General features: G+C 41.9%; 2 protein-coding genes across 2 annotated transcripts; one reads left to right on the top strand and one right to left on the bottom strand.

Moving 5' to 3' along the window:
- Positions 1-299: 299 nt before the first annotated feature.
- On the top strand, positions 300-5414 carry LOC115132701 (c-Myc-binding protein-like). Its single transcript, XM_029665422.2, has 5 exons — positions 300-472; positions 794-866; positions 1067-1115; positions 4765-4894; positions 5141-5414. The coding sequence occupies exons 1-5, from the start codon at positions 458-460 to the stop codon at positions 5183-5185; spliced, it is 312 nt and encodes a 103-aa protein (XP_029521282.1). The 5' UTR covers positions 300-457; the 3' UTR covers positions 5186-5414.
- Positions 5415-6229: 815 nt separating this feature from the next.
- On the bottom strand, positions 6230-8698 carry LOC115132700 (gap junction alpha-9 protein-like). The gene has a single exon (XM_029665420.2). The coding sequence runs from the start codon at positions 8633-8635 to the stop codon at positions 7070-7072; it is 1566 nt and encodes a 521-aa protein (XP_029521280.1). The 5' UTR covers positions 8636-8698; the 3' UTR covers positions 6230-7069.
- Between the last annotated feature and the right edge of the window lie 1992 nt (positions 8699-10690).

The raw sequence follows: 10690 nt of genomic DNA, 5'->3' as shown, positions 1-10690 counted from the left end.
ACCAGCCGGCTTGGGCAGCAACCCTAGATTTGTGTCGGGACTATATCTTGTGGAATAATTCAATGGTATGAATAAATAAAAATACAACACATGAATCATAGTTTTAGCAATCGTCGTAACCTTACCACCGTGGAAGGAAGCAGTCAGGGGTATATTCATTACGTCTCCCAACGGAAACCGTTTACCGTTTAAGAACTAGACGGAAGCAAACAGAGAAACGGAACAAAACGGGGAGGGTCCTACCACAATTTGTCCAATAGAAACTCTAATTTTCGTTGTAAAACGTTTCCCCTTTGGAGTGAACCGTTTCTGTTGCAAAACGTTATGCAACAGATGAGACATTTTGCAACAGAATCTGCGTAATGAATACAACACAGGCTTAGTTTTTTGCTAAATATTTCCAGCTGTAGATAGTTTACTTATCTTCATAACGCAACATATTTGGTCGCCAGGCATAATGTCCTATTACAGAGTAAGTATACAAAACCTTTCCTCAATTAACTTCATACGAGTGGTTTGAAGATATCGCTTTCATATCCTGTGTTTTCACTTGTTATCGTAGTTTTAGCTAACGTTACCTGCATTAATTTATTACTTTAACTTTCACGCTTTATTGGCTAGCTTGTTTAGTAGTTCGTTTTCAAACTTCATGGTCAACCAAACATATTTGTATTCTGCTTGCTGACTGCCCGGAAACAGTCAAGTAACTGAAGTAGTAAGCTAGTTGCTGCAAATGGACAACGTTTGTGTTGTTACAGCCTTTTAAATGTGTTTTCTTTATTGTTTCTTTCAGGGTTCTGAATCTAAGAGGGAACAATTTCGAAGGTATCTCGAAAAAGCGGGTGTTCTTGACACTCTGACCAATGGTAGGTCTTTCAGAAATTCAAGGACATTACTGCCACAATGCATAGACTATGTATGCATATAGCCATTGTCTGTGTGAGAAACTTTGTTTTAAATTTTTCTTTTAAACTGTAACCACTTGCAAAGGCTGTGTAAACGTAGTATATTTGAGTTCTATACACATCACCACCAATGTCCATAACCAGAGTCCTGCTGTTTGCAGTGTTGGTGGCCCTATACGAAGAGACAGAGAAACCTAATAATGCTTTGGAGTATCCTTTTGTCTTGGTTTGGTAATACTCCAAATTGATATAACAGAAGCGTCTTAAACTAACTGATCTTATTGATGGTTCCTGTCATTTTAAATTTAATTTGTGATGAGAGATGCATGTATGTAGAACAAACATGCATCTCTGACAGGCTCTATTTGTGGTATTTCTATCTGCACAGGTCAAGAATGTTTTCGTACTGAACATGGCCCATGTAGGCCTAGTCATTGGGCGGGGAAATTAGGGTAGAGTTTGTCTACATCACAAAATCTGCATCTACAATTGTGGTTGTGCATGCGATGTCTTTAAAATCTCCATCCCTAACTAGAACGTTTTCTGACAAGATAGAATTGCCAAAGGGGGTGTAGTTAGCCTGCCGAGTTCTGTCATACTATCCAGGTCTGTGCCCAAACAATTTGAGCTTCTACTTTTAAAAATACACCTTTCCAGAAACAATTCTCTCACCGTTGCCACTTGTTATAGACCCCTTCAGCCCCCACCTGTGCCCTGGACACCATATGTGAATTGATCGGGCCCCCATCTATCTTCAGAGTTCGTACTGTTAGGCGACCTACACTGGGACATGCTTAACACCCCGGCCGTCCTACAATCTAAACTAGATGCCCTCAATCTCACACACATTGTCATGGAACCTACCAAGTACAACCCTCAATCCGTAACCATGGGCACCCTCTTAGATATCATCCGGACCAACTTGCCCTCTAAATACACCTCTGCTGTCTTCAACCAAGATCTCAGCGATCACTGCTTCATTGCCTGTGTGTGTAATGACCAGCGGTCAAACGACCACCCCTCATCACTGTCAAACGCTCCCTAAAACACTTCAGCGAGCAGGCCTTTCTAATCAACCTGGCCAGGGTATCCTGGAAGGATATTGACCTCATTCCGTCATTAGAGGATGCCTGGGTTCTCTTCAAAAGTGCTTTCCTCACCATCTTAAATAAGCATGCCACATTCCAAAAAATGTAGAACTAAGAACAGATACAGCCCTTGGTTCACTCCAGACTTGACTGCCCTTAACCAGCACAAAAACATCCTGTGGCATTCTGCATTCGCATCGAATAGACCCCACAATATGCAACATTTTGGGGAAGTTAGAAACAAATATACACAGGCAGTTACGTATTTCACTGAAAGAATAAACGTCTAGTTTGAGATATTTTCCGGAATCGACCATATTAATGACCTAAGGCTCGTACTTCTGTGTGTCATTAAGTCTATAATTTGATAGAGCAGTCTGACTGGGCGGTGGTAGGCAGCAGCAGGCTCGTAAGCATTCATTCAAACAGCACTTTCGTGCGTTTTGCCTGCAGCTCTGCTTCAAGCATTGCGCTGTTTATGACTTCAAGCCTATCAACTCCCGAGATTAGGCTGGTGTAACCGATGTGAAATAGCTAGCTAGTTAGCGGGGTGCACGCTAATAGCGTTTCAAACATCACTCGCTCTGAGACTTTGCATGGGTAACGATGCTTCGAGGATGGCTGTTGTCTATGTGTTCCTGGTTCGAGCCCAGGTAGGGGCAAGGAGGGGGACGGAAGCTATACTGTTACACTGGCAATACTAAAGCGCCTATAAGAACATCCAATAGACAAATGGTATAGAAAGAAATAGTCCTATAATGACTACAACCTAAAACTTCTTACCTGGGAATATTGAAGACTCATGTTTAAAGGAACCACCAGCTTTCATGTGTTCTCATGTTCTGAGAAAGGAACTTAAACGTTAGCTTTTTTACATGGCACATATTGGACTTTTACTTTCTTCAACACTTTGTTTTTGTATTATTTAAACCAAATTGAACATGTTTCATTATTTATTTGAGGCTAAATTGATTTTATTGATGTATAATATTAAGTTAAAATAAGTGTTCATTCAGTATTGTTGTAATTGTCATTATTACAAATAAATAAATAAAAATTGTCAGATTAATCTGTATCGGCGTTGAAAAATCATAATCGGTCGACCTCTAGTCACTACCGATAATCCATCATTTCAATGAGCATTTTTCTACGGCTGGCTATACTTTCCACTTGGCTACCCCTACCCCGGCCAACATCTCAGCACCCCCTGCAGCAGCTTTCCCAAGCCCCCATGCTTCTCCTTCATCCAAATCCAGACAGCTGATGTTCTGAAAGAGTGGAAAAATCTGGATCCGTACAAATCAGCTGGACAAGACAATCTGGACCCTTTCTTTCTAAAATGATCCACCGGTCATCCCCCTCTTCAAAGGGGGAGACACTCTAGACCCAAACTGTTAGACCTATATCCATCCTGCCCTGCCCAGCGGGTGATTCTCTGCTCCAACTCTACGTAGACGACACCATTCTGTATACATCTGGCCCTTCTTTGGACACTGTTCTAACAAACCTCCAAACGAGCTTCAACGCCATACAACACTCCTTCCGTGGCCTCCAACTGCTTTTAAATGCACGTAAAACTAAGTGCATGCTCTTGAACCGATTGCTGCCCGCACCCTCCCGCCTGACTAGCATCACTACCCTGGACAATTCTGACTTTGAATACGTGGACAACTACAAATACCTGGGTGTCTGGTTAGACTAAACTCTCCTTCCAGACTCACATTAAACATCTCCAATCCAAAATTAAATCTAGAATCTGCTTCATATTTCGCAACAAAGCCTCCTTCACTCATGCTGCCAAACATACCCTTGTAAAACGGACTATCCTACGGATCCTTGACTTCGGCGATGTGATTTACAAAATAACCTCCAACACTCAGCAAATTGGATGCAGTCTATCACCGTGCCATCCGTTCTGTCACCAAAGCCCCATATACTACCCACCACTGCGACCTATATACTCTCGTTGGCTGGCCCTCACTACATATTCATCGCCAAACCCACTGGCTCCAGGTCATCTATAATACTTTGCTAGGTAAAGCTCTGCCTTATCTCAGCTCACTGGTCACCATAACACCCACCCGTAGCACGCGCTCCAGTGGTTATATTTCACTGGTCACCCCCCGCCTTTCCTTCCAGTTCTCTGCTGCCAATGACTGGAATGAATTGCAAAAATCACTGAAGCTGGAGTCTAACTTTAAGCATCAGCTGTCAGAGCAGCATACAGATCACTGTACCTGTACACAGCCAATTTGTAAATAGCACACCCAACTACCTCATCCCCATGTTATTACTTACCCTGTTGCTCTTTTGCACCCAAGTATCTCTACTTGCACATCATCTGCACAGCTATCACTCCAGTGTTAATGCTAAATTGTAATTATGTCGCATCTATGGCCTATTTATTGCATACCTCCCCACTCTTCTACATTTGCACACACTGTACATATATTTTTCTATTGTGTTATTGACTGTACTTTTAACTCTTTTGTTTTTGTCGCTTTGCTTTATCTTGGCCGGGTCACAGTTGTAAATGAGAACTTGTTCTCAACTGACCTACCTGGTTAAAAAAGGTTCAATTAAAAAATAAGAGTTTAGAATATGCCAGTGGCTGGTCTAATGGTAGAGCTGCTACCCCTAGACCACACATTGCCTCTGGAAGAGAACTCGGTCACATTCCATTCTATGCACCATCAGCTCTATCTCATCTCAATAACTTATTCACTGTGTCTAACAACAAGGGAGTTAGAATAGCCTTCACCTAAACACAGCTTTCTAAAGCATCACCTTGGTGTGGCTGGTGTGGAGACAGCAGATGCCGAGACCCTCCGTTTGGGGTTGTCTGAGCTACAGCAGAAGTGTGATCTGCTCATGGAGGAAAACAAAGAACTCAGAAAGAGGGTCAGCAGCATTGCTGGATAATTAAATAGTTTTCCTGAATTGCAAGGGGTGGTTTCAGGACACTGATTTAGCCTAGGCTTGGACTAGAAAGCATTTTCAATCAAGTTTTATTTTTAAATGTTTTTGTCCCTGCTTTTAAGTCCAGTCCTACGCTTAATCTTTGTCTGGGAAGCCATCCCAAATGCCTGAAAATGTCAAATATCGGTACCTTGCAAATAGCTGAATTTGCTCTACCTTGTTTTATAGCTTCTGCAGTATGAACCAACACCTGAGGATGGCGCAGCGGAGTAATGTAGTTGGTTGAATTGTTATTTTTTTCACTGTTTGGAAGGGGCGCTTAATGTAAAGCCATCATTTCTTTATAGTGTGTGTGTGTGATATATATATATATATATATATATAACACTTCATTATTAAGGCAATGTAATTTTGTTTAAGTAGTAAATGTGGCTTATTTGTACAGGCACCTCCTTTGTTACCATTCTCTCCAATTTAAGTCAATAAATACTCTTGCAGGAAATATTTCTCATGGAATTTATTTTCGTTGATTTACATTTTACAGTATTTATACTTAACAAAAATATACATGTAATGATTTTACTTACAGTTCATATAAGGAAATCCGTCAATTGAAATTCATTAGGCCCTAATCTATGGATTTCACTTGACTCTGAAGCTCCAATCAGAATGAGTTTTTCCCCACAGAAGGGCTTTGTTACAGACAGACATACTCCTCACCACCCCTCTCAGACGATCCCGCAGGTGACTAAGCCGGATGCAGAGGTCCTGGGCTGGCGTAGTTACATGTGGCCTGCGGTTGTGAGGCCGTTTGGACGTACTGACAAATTCTCTAAAATGACAGAGGCAGCTTATGGTAGAGAAATGAACATTAAATTCTCTGGCAACAGCTCTGGTGGACATTCCTGCAGTCAGCATGTCAATTGCACTTGAGACATCTGTGGCATTTGTCCCCAGCACTGGTGTAATAACCATGCTCACTAACAGGGATGTAAACCAACTTATGTTCAACATTTGAGCAAAATAAGCTTTTTGTGCGTTTGGCAAATTTCAGGGATTAAAAAAAAAATTCAGCTCATGAAACACGGGACCAACACTACATGCTGCGTTTTTTAATATTTTTGTTCAGTTTAGATGGAATTCCCAACAACTGATACTTGCCCCATATTTCAATGCCAAAAAAATAGTAGACATTACTGCTTCTAACCTGTGGTGGGGTTTAAAATGTGTTACTTTAAGTCAATGTTCTTGCCTGTCTCTGTTTGGATTGATATTTTAACCCATACCGTAGGGAAATTATTAGATTCATTTAAGAAATTCAAGAATAGTTGTACTTTATTTTATAGAGGAAGTTATACAATTGTGAAAACAAATCAATGTTCAGTAAAAATACATTTTTTTTTATATAATCCCCTACCACAGCACCATAAATATGTATAATTTACATTGTCAAATGATCAGTGGGCTTTGGGCCACAATATCAATGCTATTTGAGGACATCTGCAGTAATCTGACCTGGGGGGGGGGGACTAGTTGAGTAATATGCAACTAGTTTATTATTCCTTAGCCAAAGTCCTTGTAGTAGTGTGTTTTCAATTACAGTTAAACTCTAACTGTATTTTATTATAGTGAATACATTTGACCAGTACATCATGAGCAAAGAAACAATTAATTGGACTGATACTAAAATGGATCGTAATGTCGCTGACAAAATATCCTGATTAGTTTGGTAGCTAGTGAACTCCAGCTACCAATTTCAACTGGGGAAAGTCAAATTCTGAACTGAATTTTAAAAAGTGCAATACCACAGACTAAATGCTCTTTGTTCATTACTACAAAATGCACCTATTTTTATGGTACAGTATATTTGACAAAAAAAGCAATGCTGTAAACATGACACTGGCGGGGCTATACTTTTTCGTTCAAACAGTTTTATCCTGCTTCAAGGTGAAGTTCACTATTTTACAACTTGATGTTAGGTAGTTCTTCACCCTGAAAGTAGTGGGTCAAGAGAAACTGTAAATCTTTAAACAGCCATTACAAACCTCAATTAATTTTAGCCATCAAAAGCTAACAATCAATGGAAGTGATGGGGGAATGTGAGCATAGCCTAACACTGTAACAGTTTCTTGTGAAATGAGTTTAATAGCCTAACTCTTAGATCTGCAGGTCGCCTGGAGCTCGTCTGCTTGTGGCGTTACTTGCCAATGACATATGGCGGTTGGGAGAGCAGACAGGAGGACTGTTGCCATCGTGGCTGTGCCGGGACGCAGACCTCAGCTCTCCTATTGAGTCCGGGCTATGAGGTCTGCTCATTCTCTTGAGGTCCGGCTTAGAGAAGGCCCTGGCTCGGCTGGCAGCTAAGCTGCAGCGTGGCTTCATTCTTATTGTCCCAGGGTAGGAGTCCCCACTATTTGAGCCATTCCCTTCCACCACTGTGGAACAGTTCCATGGGGCACTGACCCGTCGTGGTTTCCTCACAATGACCGAAAGGGTCGGACATGAGGAGGCATCTACCCCGGGGTACTCGGAGCCCTGTGAATGGAATCCCACATGGTGGGGGAGATGGGCGAGAGGATCTACGTGGCAGGGTAGAGGATCCATGTGATAGGGTCGAGGGTGCATGACAAGGTCCTCTGGCTCATCCACATAGGGAGACAGAGTCATCTCTCTGCTGGTGTTTGAGTTGCTGTTGTGCTCATTAGGACTTGGCAACACTCCCTCCTTACTGTCTGTATTGTGGCTGTCAGTACCTGGCTTTACTCCAGGGTCCCCCTGAATGGGAACAAAGGCAGAAGAGGCATTGAGGAGGGGATATGTGGGTCCATTACCCTGCTTCTCCATCAGGAATGTGTACCCACTCTGTGCTGTGTGGATAGTAGGCTTGGGGCCCACAGAGGTGGCCCCCATGTTAACTTGTTGCACAACAGAGTTTCTTTTGGACTTGCTAACATAGTAGTCATCCAGGTCATCCTTGAGATGTGTTTGATAGGCCAGGATGCCCTTCTTGAGCTTCTTGTAGCTCAGGTGCATGATCTCCAAGAGGCTGAGGAAGAGGGACACGGCGGCGATGCCCTGCATGAACATCATGAATATGTTTTTTTCCGTGGGCCTGGAGACAAAGCAGTCCACCACATTTGGGCAGGGCTCCCTCTTGCACTTAAATAGAGGGTCCAGGTGATGGCCATAAAGGAGGTACTGGCACAGCATGAAGCCCACCTCCACCACAGACCGAGTGATGATGTGGGCCACGTAGGTCTGTAGCAGGGACCCCCTCAGTGGGGCCTTGTTGAGCTTCCCCAGATCCAGTTGTCTCATCTCCCTCTCGATACGTCTCCGCACCTCAATCAGCTCCACTTCCACCGCCTCCAGCTCCCGACGCAGAGCCGCCTTTTTAGTGTGACGCGTCTTCTCCAGAGCTCGCAGCTGGTAGATGGCGTGGCCCATGTAAACCAGAGAGGGCGAGGAGACGAAGATGACCTGGAGAACCCAGTAGCGGATGAGAGAGATGGGGAAGGCTCGGTCGTAGCACACATTGCGGCACCCTGGCTGTTCTGTGTTGCAGATGAAGTCGGCCTGCTCATCGTTCCACACGCCTTCTGCAGCAACGCCAAGTGCTAGCATCCGGAAGATGAAGAGGATGGTCAGCCAGGTCTTTCCCACCATGGTAGAGTGGATATGCACTTCCTCCAAGATCCCACCGAGGAAGTTCCAATCTCCCATCTTCACAGGGGTTTTGCTTATTGACGGAAAAAGGTCTTTGTTACTTAAAAAGTAGAGACAATATGGAAATGGAATGTCAAAGTTAAGTGTATGGTGAGGTCAATAATAATACATAGCACAATGTGTAAACAATGTTCAAAGAATTCCTGGCTTCATTTGATTATATGAATTAGTATTGATGATGATAATGACTATCATTACAATGATTGGTAATAGGAGAAAAAATATAGAATATTAATAATTAGCCTGCCATTGATTCAGGTTTATTGGACAAAAAAATAAATTGGGACATGTGTAATGGATATAGGAGACGAAAGCAGCGGGAAGTAATTTGGGGGTGCCTGCGCTGAAGACTTCTATATCAGTCCACTAATATAAGACTAGTAAAGGCCTAGTGCATTACCTTTATTTTTTTACAACTAAATGCATTTGGGTGTTTAACAGCATTTGTAAGTCTGATAATTATCTGTACAAAATAATTTATCTGATAATACTTGTGGAATATGAAAGTACTGAAAGTTTCTTGAATTACTTTGTAAATGCAAACTATTTCTATGTGGAAACTGAAATGGTCTATTCATTCCTTTTCCATTTTAGCAGCTGCTCTTATCCAGAGCAATTTACAGTAGTTAGTGCATACATGTTCATGCTGGTCGCCCATGGGAATCGAACCCACAACCCTAGCATTGCAAGTTCTCTGCTCTACCAACTGAGCCACATCGCATCAAAAACAACTTGTTTTTCTTCATGCTCAGTCTACAGGTACAAGAGATGAACAGCCTATTTATATGAATTGGTTTGTAAGGATGGTAAATTCATTCTGCTCAAAAAGTAGTTGTTTTCCATGTTATTTGATCAAGAAAAATATTTAATTTGACGAATGTTTTGTCTGTCCATAATTTTGCATCTTTTGATGTAAATGTTTGAGGACAGGGTTTTATTGTTTCTGGATTGCATTAGAATGACAATCGCAGAGAAAGGGACAGGGCAAAAATGATTAGAATATGGCAAATATCAGTACATTTTTGCATTCTATCCATGCTTGCTTTCCAGTGCTAGCTGAGACATGAAATAGATAGGCTGTCGACAATTTATTTATGCGCAATTTGTCTAAATGGCTGATGGAAACACTTCAATGGAAACACTATGACGTCATTACGTCCAGCTGTTTTCGTCAACACAGTTAAATGGCAACACCCTAGCAGGCAATTGCCGCATCGATTTTCTATGCGAACTTAAATGTCGAAAAAAAATAATCGCTGGACAAGTTAATGGAAACATGATGATCATTTGTCCTAATTATAATGATAATATAATAATTAGGTAACACAATATCAAATAAAATGATCATCAATAACATTAAGCTGTTATATCATTCATATTTAGCCTATTTGCAGACCAGTTAATTGCATAATTTACAAGTTACAGAGAAAAAAATCAGTGAGAATGACAATCATCAAAATGTAGTTCTCTTTGAGAGTTTAAGTCAGGAGGCCTCTGCTGGGAAAATAATGTATTCATTCATATGTTAAAACTCAATCTAAAATAACACAAATAAACGTACCTTTCATTTGGGAAATAAGATGTACAGAAACGTTTTACCAAAATATTCGTATGTTCGATGCTCATTGTCAATCTCTTTATATTTATCAGAAAAAATGCTTATGCCCTCATTAACGATGGGCTACAATCCCGACCCTGATGAAATGAAAACCAAATAAAAACCAGCCTGTGGCTTTAGTTGGTAAGAACTATATAGGCTGCCAAGATAAATCAATTGTACTATTTGTTGTCGTTTACCTTGCAGCTGTATGCATAGACTGCGGGTGGTGGGGGGCCCTGTGCGTCATCGGGCGATGGGGGGGGCCGTCAAAAAATATTCAATAGTTTTTCTATTTGAGGCTGCTCCTAGAGGACCTAGAACCCATGGTGACCTTCGGTGGCGCTCTGCCCGGTGATGCCTGTGGAATATGATGTTTTGTGTATGGTACACCGACACTGAGCCAGAGCATTGCCCCCAGTAGCTCTGACTGCATGTCGGAGGGGTTCCTGTAG

This window comes from Oncorhynchus nerka, linkage group LG7 (genome assembly GCF_034236695.1).
Source record: "Oncorhynchus nerka isolate Pitt River linkage group LG7, Oner_Uvic_2.0, whole genome shotgun sequence".
NCBI classification, from domain to species: domain Eukaryota; kingdom Metazoa; phylum Chordata; class Actinopteri; order Salmoniformes; family Salmonidae; genus Oncorhynchus; species Oncorhynchus nerka.
This window is presented reverse-complemented; position numbering and strand designations above follow the sequence as displayed.

Excerpts from the sequence above, each read along its gene's own strand:
- LOC115132701 (XM_029665422.2), top strand. Across the intron at positions 867-1,066 it reads TCTTGACACTCTGACCAATG|TGTTGGTGGCCCTATACGAA; the intron begins GTAGGTCTTTCA and ends TGCTGTTTGCAG. Across the intron at positions 1,116-4,764 it reads AAACCTAATAATGCTTTGGA|CTTTCTAAAGCATCACCTTG; the intron begins GTATCCTTTTGT and ends ACCTAAACACAG.
- LOC115132700 (XM_029665420.2), bottom strand. The coding sequence starts at position 8,635 with ATGGGAGATTGGAACTTCCTCGGTGGGATCTTGGAGGAAGTGCATATC.